Raw genomic sequence first — 22,493 nt, 5'->3', positions numbered from 1 at the left:
TCATTGATCTGACCCAGTAAGGCTATTCTTATTGTCTTATGTTCTACTCTCTGTCTGTAGGTCTCTCTGTTAATTAACCTGTTCTCCTTCGTCCTGCCTCTTCTAAGGGACAGCATGGGAGACAGAGAGATACAGTGACAGACAAAAAGAAGGGACAGAGACCAATAGAGACAAATGAAGAGAGAAAAAAATACAAAGAGAAAGACCAGTATAAATAGACTGAGAGGAGAGAGATCATGAGAGAGAAAATAGAAGGGAACAAAAGAAAGAGATTAATAGAAAAAAAGATGAAGAGGAGAGAAAACAACAGAGAGATGAAGAGGAAAAAAAGGAGAGACTGAAAGAGAATAAGACATAGATGAAGAGAGCAACCGACGGAGAGGGAGACAAGGGAAGGAGGCCAGAAGTGGCACGATGATCAGAGAAGCCCTCTGTATCCTCTTTTGGGGTGAGAGTGGCTGGCTCCAGAAACCTCTCTCATCCTGGACACAGTGGACACCCCTCACCCTCCACCTAGAGTTACCAGATGGCTCCAGAAGAAGGGGGACGGATTGAGATATCCGGCTTTTAATATAACATAGTAATAATAGCTTTATTTTTATATACCGCAATACCACAAACAGTTCAGAGCGGTTTACAATAAAAAGAAACTGCACACAGACAGCAATATTGCAAAAGCAATTCAGAGATACATCAGTAAGGATATGAAAATCAGACAAATTGATCCTAAAGAGAAGTTTTTAACTGTTTTTCCAAAGGTTTGGTAAGAAAATGCATTTAAGATCAACTCACTTAGGCATTTATTCTGTTTGCCAGCTCGAGATGATAATGTCCTATCTAGGAACCTCTTGTAAATACAACCCTTCGATGGACGTGAAACCCAAACGTCTCCATCGGTCCTCTTTGGTCTGGAGCCATCTGCTAACCCTACGCCCCCCAGCCCAGCCTCTCCAAAGTGGTCACGTATTGATTTAAACTTAACCTACTGAGCGAAAAGACTTCAATGAGAAAATCAATGAGTGTGAAAATAACATCAATTAATGCAAGATCGATTATTGCGCTGCAAAGAATGGGCTTTTTTTCCACTGTCATGAGCTTTTCCTCTGCCTGGCTTAAAATGTTTGAAGTAGCTGCATGTAAACCACTTTGAGTGCGGCTGTAGAACTACAAAAAGGCAGTATACAAGCCCGATCCTTTTCCCTTTTCTATGACCAGTGGCGTAGTGAGGGGGGAGGGATTGGCACCCATCCTCCTTTCTGCCCCGCCTCATCCCATTCCCCCCCCCCGACACATGCGCGTCCCCTTCTCTTTCCCCGAACCTCACCGCCATGAGCAACAACTTTAACACGCTCATCGCGGACCGCATCGTCTCCCCCCGCTGACGTCGCTTCCGGGTGCCGCACGTAGGAAGTGATGTCAGCGGGAGAGACGACGGGGTCGCGAGGAGCGTGTTGACGTTCTCGTCGCTTGCGGCGGTGAACTAGAGGTATGGGGGAAGGGAAGGAGGGGCGTGCGTGTGGCAGGGGGGATCGGGGAAGGAGTGGAGGGGGCAGAGACGAGAGCGGGGCGCCTCTCACCCTCGCTACGCCACTGTCTATGACCTCCCTTTCACCTGCACAAAAATACAGATTGTAAAGTACACTTCTTCCTCCGTATTCGCTGTGATAGGGGATTAACAGACCCGCGAATACAGAAAAACCGCGAATAACTCCTCCCTTATGTCCATTATAAACCGACTCCTCCATAATCCCTCCTAGAGGGTCATTGACAGAGTCTGGGATTAGAACTGAGGCACAGGGTGACTCTTCTATGGTCACTTACAGAGAGTGGCAGAGGCAGGGATTAGAACGGAGGATAAAGTGTAGTTACTTACCTGTAACGTAGGTTCTCCGTGGACAGCAGGATAGTCAGCCACATATGGGTGTTATCCCAACAGCTCCCAATTTGCGGATAAGCTCTGCAATAGCTCAGAGAGATTTTTTTTTTTTCTGAGCATGAGCAGTACCTGGGCCCCACTGGGCATGCCCGAGCCCTACCCATTTCCCCCTGCTTCCTCCTAATCCCCAGGATGTTCCTAGCTGTGGCCTGCGCCTTAGCGCTCTGTGCATCCCTCGCCTGGCTGTGGAGGCCGAGCCAGGCAGGATAATCAGGCGAAGCAGGTGAAGTTGTGGAAACAAGGTTTTTGATAAAGCGCTGTGTTAACTGAGCAATAATACTCACAGAACAGTGAAACTGGTCAATAACAATCAATGAACAGTGAGAAACCAACTGGTTATTTAGGGTATTGGGGGGAGTGTTGCCTGCTGAGAGAGGAGTTGGGCCAGCAGGAGGATTAACTGTTGCTGCTGGCCCCACCCCTGGTGGTTTGCAGGTTCATGTGCTGCTCCCCTTGACTGGTTGGGTGGCTCCATGTACTCCGCCAACCTTCTCTGTCCTTTTTGAGAGGGGGGGAGAGCCTGCAGAGAGGAGGCAGGATGCACCCCTTCATCTGTGCCAGTGCTCCTGGCTGCGTTTCCCACTGTGCCTGGAGGCAGAGAAAGAGGAGTGATGACGCCTCCTGTGTGGGCTTCTCCTGCTGTACTGCCTATTGTATATTAAACTGTACAGTGCTGCATATGCCTTTCAGTGCTATAGAAATCATAAATAGTAGCAGAGTCCCTCCTGCTGGCTGTGAGCTGTGGAAAAGTGCAGTGAACAGCTCTTTAGGCTGAGGAGTTTCAAACCCCCACCTTTGTGAGGCGTGGTCTGACATGCCGCATCACTTATGACATCAGCACCATTCCTTGTGAAGAGTTCCCCGGGACTGCCCCTGTTGCCAGGGAGGAAGGAAAAACCTGTGTTGCAATTGGTTGCCAGCGGTTTCCATCATGGCTGGTTGCTGAGACCCTGCCCAGTCTGAGCTCAAGGCTAATGTGAAAGGCAGACTCCTCGTTCCCGACATGAGGGGGGAGAAGGGGGGAGAGGTCTGAACTGCAGACTCTGCAGGACCCCAAGAGGGAAAGAAGCATTGAGTTTATTTATTTATTTATTTATTTTCAGAATGTGGGGAGATTGCAGGGAGGAAGGACACCCACTCCCTGTACAAGACATGGGGCAGCATGTCTCCTGCCGGTGAGAGAGGTCTGCAGGTCCCCCCGAGGGAATGGGAGTTTCTTTCGCCTTAAGTTCAGATTGGGAGGAGGGTGGGGCAGAGCCCTCAGGGCTGCAAAAGATTATCAGAGGTTTTCCCAAAACAAGCAGATAGGACTTACCTTTGGGGCTGGAGGGGGAACGCAGATTGGCTGTCTGCAGAGGCTGTCTGTACGCAGCAGCATGCAGGGACTCCGGGGGAGATCTCTCAATCTGGAGGGCGAAAACCCCGATCTGCTGTCTGCAGAGGATGGCTTTACGCAGCAGCATGCAGGGACTCCGGGTGAGATCTCTTGGTCTGGTGAGACCCCTATCGGCTGCCCTGCAGGGGCTGGCTGTATGCGGCAGCATGCAGGGACTCCGGGAGAGATTTCTCTGCCGGGCCGAGTGCAAGCGGGGGGATTAGCTGAGCCAGGGCATCCAGGAGGCTCCTTGCCGCTGTAGCTTGTGGATCCCCCGCTGCTGCATTCCGATGAGGATGGCTGTTGGAGGAAGATTCTCGGGCCTCACTTCTCTTCATGAAGTCTCTCAGTGCCCTCTTCCTTAGCTTGCGTGCACGTGGAGCCATGTGCGCACAATGCAAGCAACACGGAAACCTCGAGTTCCGGATCCAATCAGTGGGCGCACAATTCATGAGGATCCAGTGCATTTATCCTTCTCCTGCATCCCAGTCATTTCTTTAGATGATTCAGGCATCTTCAAGGTGATGAGTAGAAAAGTTGTAATGGAGAGCTGTAGAAAATCTGACCGATGGGAACGGGCGGAAACTAAAGACTGGGGATTAGGGGAAAGCAGGGGGAAATGGGTAGGGCTTGGGCATGCCCAGTGGGGCCCGGGCACTGCACGTGCTGAGAAAAAAAATATATATATATATATCTCTGAGCTATTGGAGAGCTTATCCGCAAATTGGGAGCTGTTGGGACAACACCCATATGTGGCTGCTCATCCTGCTTGTCCTAGGAGAAACTGTGTATGTTGAGCTGGAATCTGCCTAGAAATGTTTTGATAGAGTGGAATATAAATAAAATGAGCAAATAAATAAATAGTCAAGGACATACAAATCATTCAGCGAAGAACATACGACGTCTCCAGCCAAAACCGAGATCTACCCCATTCAGTCCACCACTCCACGAATGCACTTCATTCCTGCCCTGCAGCACGCCCTGGTTTTCCAAAACCGAGACCCACCCCATTCACTACACCGCTCTGCTAAAGTACCTCACTCCTGCCCTGCAGCCCACTTGGCCATTCCAAAACTGAGACTCCCTTCATACACTGCTATCTGAATGTACCTCACTCCTACCACACAGAACCCTTTTTATAGGACACAGCTAGAGTATATAAACAGCAATTCTGGAAAACATTTTGTGATTTACTGGACTCATGGTTGAGCAAGATGTAAAAGGAAAGATGAAAAGCATATCTAGGACAGTGAGTCAGTGACTGCAGTCTGTGTTGTTCAATTTAATCCTAATTGTGTACAAAGTTCCTCTGGCATGACAGCAGCCTTTGGGCTCCGTGTCACCTAGCTGTGTTTACGCTCTAGTGCCCAGGCATAAAAGGGAAGGTACAAATCGTGAGACTCTTCTGGTTCACCTGGGTATCGCAGAGCGGGCTGCACACACTTCACCTTCCTGATGCTGGAGGTGTGATGAGGATCCACAGGGTGGGGAGCAGACAGAGCTTTGCTCTGAGCTGACGGGGTGGCTCAGCAAGAGCCGGGAGAGTGATGCTCTAATGAGTGATTAGCTTAAGTTAATTGCTGAATGTGAGATTTTGAGAGAAAATGAGGAGGTGAAAAACATGACTTAATTAGTGTTGCAGACTCAGACAGTCCTCAGTCCCACACTGTCTGTCTGCCTGCCTGGCTCAGGGATATTGTTTAGGACTGGAGGGATCAGGGGATGGACACAGAGATATTTAACCGGTTGGTGGATGAACATGGAGATACAGAGCCTGTCACCTCTAGGACTGGGGGGCTCAGGGGATGGACACAGGGATACAAAGTCCCTAACCTCTAGGACTGGGGGGCTCAGGGGATGGACACAGGGATACAAAGTCCCTAACCTCTAGGACTGGAGGGATCAGGGGATGGACACAGAGATATTTAACCGGTTGGTGGATGAACATGGGGATACAGAGCCTGTCACCTCTAAGACTGGAGGGTTCAGGAGATGGACACAGGGATATAGAGCCTGTCATTGGAGGGATCAGGGATTGACAGAGCCTATCATTTTAGGTCTGGAAGACTGAGGAGATGGACACAAAGATATTTACCTCTAGGACTGGAGGGTTCAAGGTATGGACACAGGGATACAAAGTCCCTCACCTCTAGGACTGGAGGGCTCAGGGGATGGACAGGGGGATACAAAGTCCCTCACCTCTAGAACTGGAGGGCTCAGGGGATGGACAGAGGGTTAAAAGTTTAAAAGTTACCTGAGTGAGAAAAACAGGGTTTAAAGAAATTTTGGGGAGGTAAATAGTATAGGGAATATCAATTATCTGTTTTTTTTTCTTAGCTAAGGAAGTATTTAGGTATCTTTGTGGTTTCTAGACTTAGGATAGGTTTTTCTTATTGATTTGATTTTAGTCAGTGTAGTAGGCGGGTTCCAGAGAGCGAGGATCTATTAGCAACAGCATGTTAACATGGTACCCCCCTACACAGAAATGACAGAAAGCTTCAAATACACTAACCCGAGGAAGAAGGAGAAGGCTGAGAAGCTGGAGGCTGTAAGATAATTTATTTAAAGAAAGTTCTTAGACCCTTCAGTTAGTCATTTCTGTTGGTGAAACCCTAAAAAGAACAATAGAGTTTCAACAGAAATGACTAACTGAAGGTTCTAAGAACTTTCTTTAAATAATTTAGGTGAAGGAGGGGCCAGTCCTTTGCCTAAAAGCATGATTCTCTATCTGGCGTCTGTCATAAACAACACCGGTTAGAAAATCGTGGAACCGTCCCGTCCCCCGTCCCCCCTCGCAGTGATCACGGCAGGAGAGGTGCCCAATCTCTCCTGCCAGAACCCCCCAAACCGGCGTGCTCTTCACTGGTAGGAGGGATGCCCAGTCCCTTCTCCCGGACTCCCCCGAAGTGCTCTTCATCGGCAGGAGGGATGCCCAGTCCCTCCTGCCGGACAACCCCTACCCCCCTGCTGGACTGCCCAGCTCACTCCCCAGACCTCCCTCCACCCCCCCCAGGACCCCTCTAACTCCACCTGGGGTTGCACCGGGGAGGGGCCTAGGGCCTGATTGACTCAGATGACAAAGGTCCCTCCCATAGGAGAGGCCTTAGGTACCTGGGCCAACCTGGGAAGTACTAGGAGTGGCCTAAGACTCTATTTGGCCAGATACCTAAATCCTCTCCCAGGTTCAGGAACAGAAAGAAGTCGCATAGGATCAAATCTGGATAGTATGGTGGATGAGGAATTAATTCAAACTACAATTCATGCAATTTCATCATTGTGATTGTTGATGTGTGAGCTGGTGCATTCTCCTGGTAGAAGAGAACTATCTTCTTGGCCAAATGAGGATGTTTTGTGTAAGCAAGCATAGAATTTGCCATTAATGTTTTTTTTTTTCCTTTTAGAGATAGCCAATAAAATTATCCTGTGGAAATCCCAAAATACGGTCACCATCACCTTCCCAGCTGACGGAGCCATTTTTGCTTTCTTTGGAGTCAGTTTATCTCTTGTTTTTTCTCAGGAATATAGTGATGAACCCAAGTCTCATCCATAGACACAAAACATCGCAAAAAGTCATACTCATGGCACTTAAAATGCTTAAAACACGTTTTTGAAATATCCAAACTAATTTTTGGTCAATGGTTAGGAAACGTGGCACCCTTCACGCACTCAACTTCCTCATGCCTAAATATTTGTGTAGGATGGGGTGTACATGTTCTGATGAAATGCCAGCAGCCTCTGCTATCTCATAAAGGGTCAATCAACGATCTTCCATCACGATTTGGTGAACTTCATCAACCATTTCGTTGGATAGTGCTGATTTTGGACGTCTGGCACATTCTTCAACAATGCTTGTCTAGCCACATTTAAATTCAGCAGCTCACACTTTCACCATTGAAAATGACAGAGATGAATTACCATACACTGTGTCTAACTCAGATTTAATTTTTGTAGGCGATTTTCCCTTCAAATGAAGGAATTTTATTTTATGGTGTCATTTTATGGTGTTATTTTATGGTGTTTTGGCCATTTTCTATAAAATGGCTCAGTTGTTCACTTCAAAAGGCTGACAAGACAAAACTAGAGGTCAGACTTACTTGAAAGTCTAACCATAGACGTTTGTCAATGCCATCCGCTGGACAAGCTATAGAATTGTCGAGCTAATTTTGCTCTTTCGTGGTCAAGTTGGAAAGTTTTCAATTGACCTTGTTCGTACAGCAAGAATAAGCCAATATACTCAACTAACGATACACTGTTGGAGTAGATTCAAGAAAGTGGACCAAAAATCAGGAGCAACATATTTGGATGCTAAGCATTATATTTTGGCAAACTGGCATCTGCTGATGTTGGGTTTGTTCTCGTTCAATAAAATTTTATGTGTCCCAATGGTGTTTTATCATCGACATTCTTCTGTTGACATTCTTCTGAGTATTGTATTGCTACTTCATGTTATGCAATGTTTTAGGTGATAATTAGGGGCATTTTCAAAACACTAAGGGCTCCTTTTATCAAGCCACGCTAGCCGCTACCACCTTCCTCTTGAGCAGACAGTAGTTTTTGGCCAGCGCAGGGGTTAGCGTGTGATGAAACGTCACGCACGTTAACCCCGCTAGTGCGGCTTGATAAAAGGAGCCCTAAGATGTCCCAAAAATGACGTAAATCAACACTTGGGACGTTTTTCTCACAAAGCCGACTTTCTGGATGTCTTGCTAGGCTTCATTGCTGCTGTGCATCCAAAGTTTGAGGGGGGGTGTTAGAGGCATGTTGTAGGTGGGCTTTGGACGTATGTAGTATTTGGGGCGTCTTGCGGCAATAATCAAACCTTTCCCAAGATGTCCTGTACGGAACTTTGATGTGTTGAGCTAGATCTGTTTTAAAAGAGTCTAAGTGCTAAAAAGGTACCCACTGACCAGATGAGCACTGGCGTGATTACGCAATGAACCTAGGGTTACCAGACGTACGGATTTCACCAAACATGTCTTCCAGCAATAAACATTTCATATTTCCCTTTCCATATCTATTTATCTTAAACCCAGCAAGGTAGCCAAATGATTTATCTTAAACAGCTTTGGATCTATGCATCTGTTTAAGATAAGTCATTTAGCTATCTCGCTCGGTTTAAGTTTTCAAGTTTTATTAAAATTTTGATTCAATCGCAATATCAGAGTTTCAAAGCGATTTACAAATAAAAGCAGGGGACAAAGACATAACAAACTTGCACATAAGGGATTTGGGAAGAACGACAATAAGTATCAGAAAGAGAACAAAAAAGGTCAAAAACATGGGGAGGGTAAGAGTTTGTTAAAAAGATGCATAAAGAGATCTCGTCTAGGTCTGACCAATAGGAGAATAAAAGAGTCATTGTTTTCTTTAAAAAGAGAAGCAGCATGGAATCATCATGTGTAAAAGCATCCTTATATAACAAGCATTTTAACATTCCTTTAAATTTATTGAGTGATTTTTCTTCTTTAATATAAGCTGGTAACGCATTGCATATTCTAGGACAGGGATGTCAAAGTCCCACCTCGAGGGTCGTAATTTAGTCAGGTTTTCAGGATTTCCCCAATGAATGTGCATGAGATCTATTAGCATACAATGAAAGCAGTGCATGCAAATAGATCTCAAGCATATTCATTGGGGAAATCTTGAAACCCCGACTGGATTGCGGCCCTCGAGGAGGGACTTTGACACCCCTGTTCTAGGAGCTGTAACTGAAAAGATAGTTTCTTATCTTGTATTTATAATTCTTAAGTTCCCTCCTTGAGGCTTTTTCCAATGGTTACAGCTTCATGATGGAACATGGGAGGAACCTGATTTGCTAGTCCTGTGTCATAAATTTGCTTACCATAAGAAGGAGGCCTCCAACTCTGCAGGAACTCAGAACACAAAGCTCAACTGCTGTGATAGAAACATAGAAACAGATGGCAGATAAGGGCCATGGCCTATCTAGTCTGCCCACCCCAATAACCCTCCCCTACCTTTCTCTGTGAAGAGATCCCATGAGGATCTGGAGATGGTCTTAGATAATGTTTCTTGGAAAAATATGTGGTCCTTGACATATAAAATCAGAAGTTCTACTGCCCTGTACCAGTCCATCTACTTTCTATTACATCGGGCATATTGGACACCTCTTAAAATATCCAAAATACAGAAAGATCATACGGATGAACTTTGATAGTCTTGTAAATTATCAAAAGGTACATTAAAACATATGAGATTTGAGTGCCCCTTGTTGAAGGGCTATTGGAATCCGATTTGGGATCACATTTTATCTATGTTGGATATTTCAATGCCACTGTCTTATCCATTACTCATTGCCAGTTTGACTATAACACAAACGTGCTCACTGCAGGAGAGCTTACAGTTAGTACAATTGCTCACGCTAATAGCAATGGGCATAATCTTTGCAAACTGGAAAGATTTCTCCAATGTCTCTTACACTGAATGGTGGAATACAATTGGTTTATAGGCACGATATGAAAGAGTTGCAGCCGAACGCAAGGGGTCACTTAAAAAGATTTGGACGAATGTGGGCTCCATTGTTCCTTAACACAAGCTTGACATGTTCAACCGCAGTTCCCAGTGAACTAGACTGAAATCTTACATTGCATCACTTTGTGTATTAATAATGTCTCACAGTCTTGAGCTCTGTCACCTATATATTATATTGATAAAATGTGAGTACTTTTGGTTTAAGACGACCTGTGACTTGTGATGCTACTTTATTCTTTTATACACGTCTGACAAGTCAGTTTGATTGGTTGTAGGATATTTCCTACTTTTGTTATTTCATGTTGGCAGTTATTGACCATATACAATAGTGTTATATGTCATGTATCTGATTATACATTTGGTCAACGACTCATTGTATGTAATAAAAGAAAAATGTTAATAAAGGTGATTGAACTATAATTCTTAGTGACGGGACCACGTGCAGACTTTTATCCTCTGATCTTAAGCTTCTAGTTGGGATGTATGGGATAAGGTACCTTTCCAAGAATGTTGGGGCTTTAACTGTTAATATTTTGAAAGTTAATAAAGCTATTTTATAGGAAATTCTATGGGCTATAGGTAGCCAGTGAGTTCTTTTAAGGAGAGGGATTACGTGATCATTTTGATAGCGGTATTCTGCATTATTTGTAATCGTCGGAGTTCTTTCCAAAGTGATTTCTTTGTACAATGAATTGCAATAATCCAGTTTTGATATGACTAATGAACGTATGAGGACATTCAGGGATGTTGAATCCAGAATTGAAGCTAATGATCTGATCATTCATAATCTCTGGAAACAGCTTCTAGCTACGGAACTGATTTGGTCATGATAGATATGGAAAGTGAAATACGAAATGTTTATCGGTGGAAGAATTTTAGAGTAAAAGAAAAATAAAGAATTTCTAACACAGCAAAGGGAGTTTTAGAATAAGGAGGAGGAGGTTTAGAGGGTCGATGATTATATTATGGAACCTGTAAGTCTTGGTTAAAGGTTACATTTACCTATTTCCAAGCTGGTGTCTGAGATCCTCAACCACTTTGTACTCCCATTCTATGCTGTATATTGTGGGATTTCACACCCTATTGGGTTATTTCCTTTTGATCCCATATACCATCTTTCCTTTAAACCAGTGGACAATGGTTTAATCCATGGGTTAGTTGTCTATTTACGCAAAAAGCTACTGAACTCTGTTGAAAACTTTTGTAAGAAATCTTGTCTGGAAAAGTCTGAAAAACCCTCCCCCCCAAGATAACATTTTTGCACTTGTAAATAATGAATTGGTTTGTGTATAGAAGATTACATGCACAACTGTTCTACTATTTTTGTTTCACAGAATGGGTATTTCCACAAAACTATGTAAAACTCAGTTTGGTATATTGAGCAACATGAGTCAGAATGGAGAGAGGGGGTAATTTGGAAATTCTGCATGTAATTATAAATATCGAACAAATGAACTGCATGAATTAGAAATGTTCAAAGCCATGAGGACATTCCTGAAAATGGTGAATTTAATAGGTATTCTTGTATATACTGCATCTACTCTAGGAGTAACAGAAAGGGATGAAAACCTCAGCTGAAATGTACCAGGACCTGATGGATTCCTTCGAAGCAGTCTTTGTTTCTTTTAAATGCAGAAGGTGAAGCTGTCAATTTGTGTATAGAGGACTCATTTATCCAACTTTTCTCTGTACTCTTTGGAATGTGTCTTCCCAGCCTTAGGGAGTAGTTCTTTCCATTCTTTATCTCTTTTGTTGGACCAGGATATGAAATGTCCAGAGATGAATGTTGGAGAGCACACTAGACACTTTTTTTTTCATATGTCTTGCCCAGTGCTCTGGTGTTGAGAAGATTCAGATTGAGAATGGGAAGGATATGGGCCACTAATCCATGGGTGATGCATAAGGGGGATGCCCATCATCTGTTGGGTTGGTTGAGACTGTTCTGCTCTCCGTCTTAACCTCAATCTTCTCAAGCTCCGTCGAGTCTATCCTGCTGCGCTGGCGAAGCATCTGGGATGCCTTGCGGACACTAGAGACCTCAGAAGCTGTGCCCTCAAAGACTTTGGCCATGAATCCAAGCCCAGCAGAACGGATGAAACCGCTACCGGCAAAAGCGTAGAGGACAGGGTTGACGCTGCTGCTGAAGAAAGCCAGCGCTGTGACATTAGGTCTACCCCTGGTTGCTGCTTTGCACAATGCACCAGCTTTAGAGCCAGAGGCCAAATTCCCTGCAACCTGGATGAGATTGATTATGTGGTAAGGAATCCAGAAGACAGCAAAGACCACCACAATGGCAACGATGAGCCGTCCTGTCTTCTGCTTCCGCTGAAATTTGGCACTGCGCAAGCGGCAGCCAATATAGGCATAACTGGTGACAAGAACAGTGAAAGGAATGAAAAAGCCAAAGATGGACTCAAAGAGGTACTGGAAGACAATGTGCTTGGGGCCAGAGTGAAAGGGCAAACAAATGTAGACTGATGTATGAATAACTCTGCGGTAGAATGGCATGGGGATGGCCAATAAGGCGGCAAAGATCCAGATAGCCACCACTATGCCCAAGACTACAACCTTGGTTCTCAGCTTCTGAGAAAGAAAGGGTTTAGCGACAGCCAGGAAGCGGTCCAGACTCATAAAAGTGATGAGGAAGATGCTGGCATACATGCTGAGACAGCTGACATAGTGGCAGATTTTGCAGATCCCTTCACCGAAGACCCAGTTACTTGTAGCCAGGAAGTGAAGGAAGAGTGGTGCCGTTAGGAGCACGGCCATATCAGCCACAGCCAGGTGTAGGATGAGAACACAGGTCACCGTGCGCTTCTTCATGCCCAGCAGGATGGTCAAGATAACGAATGCATTGCCTGGGAAGCCAATAAGGAAGGCCAAAGATAGGATGGCGATGCCTAATGAGGCAGAGGAGGCGGAGCCAGAGACCACGAGTTGCATGGGTGGAGTTGAATTCATGGAGGAGGAGACATTCCAGGAAGTGGTCATAGAGGAATCCATCCCTGTGTGGAGACAGCAGAAGGAAAATGAGATGTTATGAATGTCCATGATAATAAAAATATCCTGGAATCTGAATTTGACTTCTATTATTAAACTTTTGCAAGCTTGGAGTGGGGGGGTGGGAGTTATCAAGCTGTATTAGGGCTTTAATTGGCTTTTCTTGTTTAGTCATGGTGATATTTAAGTTGCTACGGGTTACTTAGTAATAAAATACAAAACATGTCAATGCATATACCCTCTGCTTTACAAAACCATGCTAGCGTTTTTAGCCACGGCTGCGGCGGTAACAGCTCCAACACTCATAGAATTCCTATGAGCGTCTGAGCTGTTACCGCCACTGCCAGCGCTAAAAACACTAGCGAGGCTTTGTAAAGGAGAGGAATAAAGCAGCTCATTACGATGTAAATATCTGAACATGACTTGGGGTGAACTGGTATTGTGACATCATAATGCCTCATTCTACCAATAAGAGCCAACCTCATCAGTGATGTCACAATAGCTTCATTGTCCTAGACTTGGCTCACTTTTACTACTACGAGAGGCTAGAGAAACTGGGCCTCTTCTCCCTTGAAAAGAGAAGACTGAGAGGGGACATGATCAAAACATTCAAGATATTGAAGGGAATTGACTTAGTAGAGAAAGAGAGACTGTTCACCCTCTCCAAGGTGAAGAGAACGAGAGGGCACTCGCTAAAGTTAGAAGGGAAAAGATTCCATACAAACGTAAGGAAGTTCTTCTTCACCCAGAGAGTGGTAGAAATCTGGAACGCTCTTCCGGAGGCTGTTATAGGGGAAAACACCCTCCAGAGATTCAAGCCAAGGTTGGATAAGTTCCTACTGATCTCTGGTTGGTTAACCATGAACATAAGACCATAAGAATAGCCTTACTGGGTCAGACCAATGGTCCATCAAGCCCAGTAGCCTGTTCTCCCTGTGGCCAATCCAGGTCACTAGGACCTGGCCAAAACCCAAGGAGTAGCAATGTTCCATGATCCAGGGCAAGCAGTGGCTTCCCCCATGTCTTTCTCAATAACAGACTATGGACTTTTCCTCCAGGAACTTGTCCAAACCTTTCTTAAAACCAGCTACGCTATCCACTCTTACTACATCCTCTGGCAACCTGTTCCAGAGTGTAACTACTCCCTGAGACATGAAGCAAAGGCGCCACTTACTGGCCCTTCTATGTACTGCAGTGAGGTCAGCATAACATCTTATCAGTTGGAGGGGGGACAACCGAATAAATATCCTGCCCTGCCCCCAGGCTCTCTAGTTGCTGACGCTGTTGGGTACAATAATTGAGGGGCTATGACCTAAGGGCCCCACCCCCATTCCACAGGCTATGTACATCAGCTTCCATATTTTCTACAGATTACTTGTAGCCTTCTGGAAATCTCTGTTTTCAGAGAAGTTATAATCTGATCCTCTGATTTCTGTCATCCTTCTCTCTCTCTAGTTTTAACGGTTTATGGGCTCGAGCCGTTATGCCATATCCTCTGCGAAGTAGAGGCAACTCTCTGTTGCAAGATTAATTCAGGAAATTGCACAGAGGTGACACAGCAGATTTGCAGATAAAGAAGCACATCTTCAAGCACAAACATGCGCACACAAGAGAGAAACGGGGGCACAGACATGTTCAATTTAACATAATGGAATCAGCTGGGTTCAGGCCAAGCCCTACTATCTCATGACATGGCAGGATGTGTTCCAGGAGCATACGAACATAAGAATTGCCGCTGCTGGGTCAGAGCAGTGGCCCATCGTGCCCATCAGTCCGCTCACGCGGTGGCGGCCCTCTGGTCAAACACCAGCGTCCTGAGACTAGCCCTACCTGCGTTCATTCCGGCTCAGCAGGAACTTGTCTAACTTTGTCTTGAATCCCTGGAGGGTGTTTTCCCCTATAACAAACTCCGGAAGAGCGTTCCACTTTTCTATCACTCTCTGGGTGAAGAAGAACTTCCTTACGTTCGTACAGAATCTATCCCCTTTCAATTTTAGAGAGTGCCCTCTCGTTCTCCCTACCTTGGAGAGGGTGAACAACCTGTCCTTTTCCACCAAGTCTAGTCTCTTCAGTACCCTCTTCAAAGTCTGAACTGTCACATGACAGAATATTTACAGGAACACTCAGTCCTTCTGGAATTCCCTGCTGTCTCACAGTGGAATGTGTTGCAGGAACACTTAGTCCTTCTGGGTAGTCTCACCTGCTCATGCAGAAATTCATTCCTTTGCACAGTCCCTGCTGTCTCTCAACAGGATGAGCATGCTACAGGAGCACTCAATCCTTCTGCACAGTCCCTGCTTTTCACACATGCATTCAGTCCTTTTGCACAGTCCCTGCTGTTGCCCAGTGGATTGTGCTGCAGCGGTCTCAAACTCATGGCCCACGGGCCGCATGCAGCCCGCCAAGTACTATTTTGCGGCCCGCGGTCTGGACGCGATGATCAAGTGTTTAGTTTTTGGCCAGCTCCCTTGCTGCAGTCATTTTTCCATTCAAAGCTGTGGGGGTGGCGGCGGCAGCTCCTCGCACAATCTGCGCCTGCGTCGGAAGCCTCTCTGAAGTCACGACATCAGAGAGAAGGCTTCCGATGCAGGCATGGATCACGCAAGGAGCCGCCACCCGCGGCTTTGAATGGAAAAATGACTTCAGCCAAGGGAGCCAGCCAGAAACTAAACACTCGCCGGAGGGAGGCAAAGAAGAGAGAGACACCTACAACTCGCTGCTCTTGCTTGCTTGCTTCAGGCCTTTCTCGGCGGACACAGAAAGTAGGTGGGACCTGGCAACGAGGAAGGCCCGAAGCAAGCAAGAGGAGCTAGTTGTGAATTCTGTGCTGCTGATGGGTGTGTGAGACAGGGAAGGGGGGTAGGAAAGGGGAAATAGAAATGCTGCTGCTGCTGTTGCACCCAATTGGGGAGAGAGAGGGAAGGAGGGAAAAGGAAGACAAGTGAGAGGAGAGGAACAAGAGATGCCAAGTCCATGGGAGGGAGGGAAAGGAGATACCAGACCATAGAGGGGGAGGGAGAGATGCCAGGGCATGGGGGAAGGGAAGGAGACAGAAGCCAGACCAGGGGAAAGGAAGGAAGGAGGGAGGAAGAGAAAGGAAGGAGAGAGATGTCAGACCATGGAAATAGGGAGGAAAGGAGAGACATGGAAAAGTAGATTTTGAGAAGAAAGCAGAAAAATGCAAAAATTGAATGTTAAGTTAATTCCAAAAATGGATGCAAGGCAGAAAGTGAAGATGGAGAGAAAAACAGTCAATGGACAAGAAGGCCCTGGAAACATAGTTAAAAGCACAGAAAAATAAAGTCACCAGACAACAAAGGTAGGGAAAATGATTTTATTTTCAATGTAATGATTGACATGTGTCAGTTTTGAGAAAGGAAAGATGTTAAACTTTAACTGTGAGGGCCACAGAAAAAAATAGGGTACTTGGAGGGCTGCAGAAAAAATAGTTAATGTCCTATTAAAGAAATGACAATTTTGCATGAGGTAAAACTCTGTCCTTCTGCACAGTCCTTGCTGTTACACAGCAGCTAACTTATGTTAGAATAAATAAAAAGAGACACACAAACTCACAAAATAAAGAAACCACAGAAAGGGAAAGAATCAGAGGACAGGATACAAAATGGAGAAGGAGGGAGAGAAAGAAATAAAGGCACCCAGGAGAAGGAAAAAAATGAAATTACTTTTTACTATACTGTTTTCTTAAGGGAGCTCATAATGGTTTACATAAATTTATGCAGGTACTCAAGCATTTTTTCTTGTCTGTCTTGCTGGGCTCACAATCTACCTAACGTACCTGGGGCAATGGGGGGATTAAGTGACTTGCCCAGGGTCACAAGCAGCAGTGGGGGTTTGAACCCACAACCGCAGGGTGCTGAGGCTGTAGCTTTAACCACTGCACCACTCTAGAAATCAAAATGTAGTAAAAGTGAGCCAAGTCTAGGATGATCAAGCCATTGTGTTATCACTGATGAGGTTGGCTCTGATTGGCGGAATGAGGCATTATAATGTCACGATACCAGCTCTAGTTATCAGAGGCTGAAACTTTCACACTATTTATTCTATACCATTTTCCCCAGAGGAGCTTGGAAAGATTTACATGAATTTATTTAGGAGCTCAAGCCTAATTCCTTGTCTGTCCTGGTGGGCTCACAATCTATCTAATGTACTCGGGGCAATTGGGGGATTAAGTGACTTGCCCAGGGTCACAAGGAACAGCAGAGGTTTGAACCCACAACCTCAGGATGTTGAGGCTGTAGCTTTGACCACTGTGCCACACTTTCCATATATGGGTGGGTGGGGAGAGAAGCACAAGGAATGATGAAGTCGGAACATTACCAACACAGAGAGAAGTGAAAGCATTCACTCACCGTGCTGTCAAATTAACGAGGAGTGTTTCCGTTTCTTCAGGGTGCTCCAGGGTGTAAGAGGTGCTTCAATGTCCCCGAGAAACTCTCTTACCCTCTTTGCTGCTCTGAGGAAGTAACAGGAAGTCATCAGAAGAGGGAGGTTCAGGGCAATAGCTCAGTGATGATATGGGGAATGAGAAGGAGCTCTGGCCACTGACCTGTGGAAAGGTGTGAGGTATCCCGGGGATGAGCTTTCTAGTGGCTCTGGCAATTCAGTGCCAGGTGTTCTCTCTTCTGTAGCAGGGAGCAGAAAATAGGGTTCACTCCTTCCTCATCAGGTTCCTTTGCAACAGTTGCAGAAGAATTGAACAATGATGGCGTTGGGGTTTCGCAATGGTTATGAGGTTTCCTGCCTGTCTTCTGTCTTCCACTTTATCTTTGGCTGAAGGGCTGCAGGCGTTCTGCTCCTGTAGAGAACCTTTGCAAGGATGTCATCATACCTCTCTGCCCCCAGGATTCATCCACTCCTCCAGCGCTAGCCCCCAGGACCGCCAAGCATGCCCAGATCTTGTATTAGGACATCAGGTACAGAGTGCCTAAAAATTTAGAAAAGTGTCTCCCTTCCTCTACCGTGGAGAACCCCCTGGAAACAGGCATCAATGGACAAGCCCTGAAGGCATTCCTGGCAAGGATCTAATAAGGGGACTGGAGATAACAAAATGTTGTGACTCAGAAGAACTGGTGCTGTGTCATCCGTATCTTTCACACACATCTGGAGGGAGGCGCCTGGTCCAGAGAGGTCTCAACTTGCTTATCTCCTCTAGGCCAACATTTCAACAGAGAGAGAGAGAGAGAGAGAGAGAGAGAAAGAGAGGCACATGTATGCTTGTAGAGTTACCAGGTAACTCCATGTCTTCTTAGGGCAGACCAAAGCAGGTATCTGTGGGATTTGTAACATAGTAACATAGTCCACCTAGTCTGCCCAACCATATATGCTCTATAAATAAGGTAACCATACGTCCCGTTTTCAACGGGACCATCCTGTTATTGGACTGGCCGTCCTGTTGTCCCGACCCACTGCTTCGGGATGCCGAAATGTCCTGTTTTCAGGGACAGCGTCCCGAAGCTGTGTGCAGGGACAACGGGACAGGCGATCGCATCACCTCCCTCCTTACCTCCCTCCAGCGCCAATTCAAACCCCCATCTGCCTGCCGCCGCTGCACCTTCTTCTTGCCGCCCAGAAGCCTTCTTCCCGACATCAATTCTGACGTCGGAGAGGAAATTCCGGGCCAGCCAGGCAGCAATTTGCTGGCCCGGAACTTCCTTTCTGACGTCAGAATTGACGTCAGAAAGAAGGCTTCTGGGCATCAAGAAGAAGGTGCAGCGGCGGCGGGCAAATGGGGGGGGAGGGTGTTTGAACCGGCACTTAAGGGAGGGAAGGAGGGAGGCTGGCAGGCAGTGGCGGCAGTCGGGAGGGGGTTGAATCGGGCACTGGAGGGAGGCAGGCATGGCAAGCAGTCTTTGGTGCGGCAGGCAGGCTTCGAGGGAGGGGTGGGATAAAGGCAGGAAGAAAGTGAGGGGGACATTGGAAGGAGGAACTGAGGACACTAAGGATATAGGAAGGAGGCACTGGAGGCACTAAAAACATGGGAAGGGGCACTAATGACACAGGAAGAGGAGGCACTGGGGGCACTAAGGACATAGGAAGGAAGGAGGGAGGGAATAGAAAGGGACAATTGTTGGGCCTGAGTGCAGAAAGAAAGAAATGAAAGAAAAGATACACAGTCAAAAGGAAACGCAACCAGAGACTCATGAAATCACCAGACAGCAAAGGTAAGAAAAATGATTTCATTTTCAATTTAGTGATCAAAATGTGCCAGTTTTGAGAATTTATATCTGCTGTCTATATTTTGCACTGTATTTGTCTATTTTTCTAGTTACTGAGGTGACATTGCATATTTTAAAGTCATCTGCTTGACATCTTTGAAAACCCCCCAAATATAAATGATAATTAACATTTTCTCTGCGTATAGTGTGCTTTGTGGTTTTTTTTTAATTTTATGGTTACCATTATGAATTAATAAGATATTATATGTACATGAAAAACGAATGGAAGAAATTGGGGGTGGGATTGGGGGCGGGGCTAGGGCAGGATTAGGGGCGGGACTGACAATTAATAGATGTCCCGTTTTGATGAAAAAAATAAATGGTCACGTTACTCATACCGGCTTTTGGGGTGGAGCTTTAGGCTGGGGCAGCCCTACCGTTCTCTTTCTACTCTTTTTTGGTGCTAGTGATTATGATCCTGGTTAATTGATGGTTAAGCTCATTTCCCGGAATATTAATGGAGTCACCTCTCCAGTCAAATGGCAAAAACTTTTACAGAGTTTGAATCGTCACAAGGCTGAGATTGTTTTTTGCCAGGAGACGCACCTGACTTTTGTTGAGCATCAGAAATTTCAGCGCTGGTGGGTGGGTAAGACATTAGGTGGCACAGGAAGGCGGGTGTCTTGATCTTGTTCAGGAAGACTTTGGATGTGACGGTGGATCGAGTATGGCCAGACCCTCAGGGCAGATATATCCTGGTTCAGGTTACTTTAAATAGAAAGTAACAGGTCCTGCTTTGCAACGTGTATGCTCCCAATACTTACGACAAATTGTTCTTTGCTGGTCTATTTTGTGCTTTGCAACACTCCTCGGGATTACCAATGTTGCTGGGTGGGGATTTTAATTTGGTCCATGAGTTTAGTTTGGATAAATTCCATTCCCGCCTACAAGATCGTATGGATAGGACTAGAGGGATTCTGCTCCTTTGTTCTTCTTTTGATCTTATTGATATCTGGCATCCTGAAGAGAGAGACTATACTTACCTGTCAAGGGCCATGGAACTCAATCCCGCATTATTGGTTGCTTTCTAAGACTTTCTTTCCGGGCACGAGACAGGCGGGTATTGGACCTTATTGTATTTCTGACCATGCCCTTATTTGGTGTGAGGTGGAGATTGTTAGTGGCGACAGGCTTGTGTTTCGTTGGAGATTTCCTCCGGAGTTGTATAGGGATCCGGCATTTTTTTATTTTCTCCTTGATAAGTGGAAGGACTTTCAATTTCATAATGCAGAGCATTTAAAGGACCTGCTATTGTACTGGGAATCTGCAAAGGCGGTTTTACGAGGACATATTATCTCTTATACCAGCTTCAAGAGAAGGGCTAGGGATCGTGAGATTCTACGTTTGGAAAAGCAGGTTCGTGCAGATCGCATGTGGTTGGCATGTCATCCCACCCCTGCTTGACAGGCAGCTTTGCTTGCCACACAGGCGGCCCTAATAAGGCTATCCATGCCCGCACCATGAAATCCATGCCTTATTTTAAGCATAAATTTTATTATCATGGTAATAAGAGTGGCAAAATGTTGGCTAATTTGGTGCGTGTTTCTCAGGGCTCAATGCGGATAGTGCAGGTTGAGGATGAGCGCGGATTTAGGATGTGAAAGGATAAAGATATTGCTGAGGTGTTCAGGGCCTACAACCAACAGTTATATGATACTTCTGAGTCCATGGAGGCCCAGAGCAAGGTTTATCTCGACAATGTTAGGGTCCCGTCCTTATTCCATTTTCAGGATCAATTGCTAAACATGCCTATATTGGAGGAGGAGGTTCTGCTCGCCATTCAGTCTAGTAAGTTGTGGAAGGCAACCGGCCCTGATGGTGGGCTGTGAGTTTTATAAACTGATGCAGGTGGAGCTCATGCCTTTATTGGCCTCTACCTTTAATATGTGTCTTCAACAGGGATCCTTGCCATGATCATTGCTGGAGGCACACATTATTGTATTGTTGAAGGCCGGGCAGGGATCTGAACCTCCCTGGATCGTATAGGCCCATTTCTCTTTTAAACACGGAGGCAAAATTGTTTGCCAAAATATTAGCTAATAGATTGGCCCGGGTGTTACCCGATTTAATTGCGGACCCTCAGGTGGGATTTGTTCGTGTACAGACGGTTGCTCGTAATCTCTGGCGTATACCTACCTCTCTTGAACAGGTGGAGCATCTCCATATGCCCTCTGTACTTGTTAGCTTTGACGCCGAAAAAGCTTTTTGCGTCTCATGGAGTTTTATGTTTGCTACCTTGTGACATTATGGGTTTTGGGGTTTCTTCTTGGATGCAGTTAATGCACTGTATGCCACCCCATTGGCGTCTGACTGGGTGAACGACTTGCTGTTTGATTCTTTTGAGATTCGTAAGGGTACTAGACAGGGGTGTCCTCTTTTGCCTCTTTTATTTATACTTATCTTGGATCCCTTGATCCGGGATATTCTGCAGACATTGGATATTTCCGGCATCTCTGTGGGCTGGTTGGAATTTAAGAGTTCCGCTTTTGCGGATGATCTTTTGGTGCATCTTGTCTTCCTGCGTTATTAGCTACCATGACTGAATATGGGGATTTCTCGGGTTTCCGTTTGAATTTGGACAAATCTATAGCACTTGCTATGGATGGGGTGGGGCGGACTGGTTGGAGGGGACAGTTTCCTTTGAAATGGGCAGACACCTCCTTTCGATATTTAGGGGTGCAATTGACTGCCACTACTTACCAACTCAAGAGCCTTAATTTGACTCTACTGATGGATTTTACTCGTCACCGTTTAACTTCTTGGAAATTGTTTCCTATTTCGCTTTATGGGAGATTCCAATTCTTTCATATTCCCCAAGTAAAATCTAGCAACTACTCTGACTGTATCTCTTGGTACTTGAGGATCTTCTTTCTTTTCCTGCAGCTTATAGAGTTATCGCTAAGGGCAAACACTTTGCTGATTAATGCCCATCTGGAGTTTTTCTCTTTCACCACTGTGTCCAGTTTCTTTGCATCCAGCTTTTTACTGGTCAGAATGGGGATGACCCAGGTGATCATAACCTCTTCATTCTCGAGAATTCTCTTAGGGTTGTGAGCCCCCCAGTGCTTTTCCAGTCCAATGATGCTAAAGTGTTTACAAAGTTCCCAGCGGATGTGAGATGTTATTTCATTGTATCTTACTACCCTCAGCACCTTGCAGCCGTCTATGAATAGGGTAACTGTTCCTAGCAGTTACATTTCTAGCTTTCCATTTTCCACTCCTGTATTTGCTGCGATCCGTATCTCCTGTTAAGCACTGGCCTGGGTTGCAACTTTGCAATTTCTTATCCTTTGGTTTCAGTTCCCCTTTCCTTAAATGTGTCCAGTTTTGATTGATTTACATTTCCCATTCTGTTTCCACATTAACCACCTGTTTTATTCCATGCTGGTAGGAGTGATGTTGAAACCCTACTCAGGTAGATGAAAAATGGTTCAGCCTTTATACTAGACATTTGCCA

General features: G+C 45.6%; 1 protein-coding gene across 2 annotated transcripts; it reads right to left on the bottom strand.

Moving 5' to 3' along the window:
- Positions 1-11,287: 11,287 nt before the first annotated feature.
- LOC117350778 (leukotriene B4 receptor 1-like) lies at positions 11,288-17,864 on the bottom strand. 2 transcript variants are annotated; one of them, XM_033925372.1, is made up of 3 exons: positions 17,368-17,864; positions 17,171-17,274; positions 11,288-12,805 (listed from the first exon to the last, which is right to left on the bottom strand). In XM_033925372.1, the coding sequence occupies exon 3, from the start codon at positions 12,801-12,803 to the stop codon at positions 11,682-11,684; it is 1,122 nt and encodes a 373-aa protein (XP_033781263.1). In that variant the 5' UTR covers positions 12,804-12,805; positions 17,171-17,274; positions 17,368-17,864; the 3' UTR covers positions 11,288-11,681. The 2 variants fall into 2 exon arrangements, with proteins under 2 accessions (XP_033781263.1, XP_033781264.1); XM_033925373.1 differs by having other exon boundaries at positions 17,171-17,269.
- Positions 17,865-22,493: the final 4,629 nt, after the last annotated feature.

The sequence above is a fragment of the Geotrypetes seraphini genome, chromosome 16 (genome assembly GCF_902459505.1).
Source record: "Geotrypetes seraphini chromosome 16, aGeoSer1.1, whole genome shotgun sequence".
Taxonomy (NCBI): Eukaryota; Metazoa; Chordata; class Amphibia; order Gymnophiona; family Dermophiidae; genus Geotrypetes; species Geotrypetes seraphini.
This window is presented reverse-complemented; position numbering and strand designations above follow the sequence as displayed.

Coding starts and splice junctions, on each gene's coding strand:
- LOC117350778 (XM_033925372.1), bottom strand. CDS start 12,803: ATGGATTCCTCTATGACCACTTCCTGGAATGTCTCCTCCTCCATGAAT.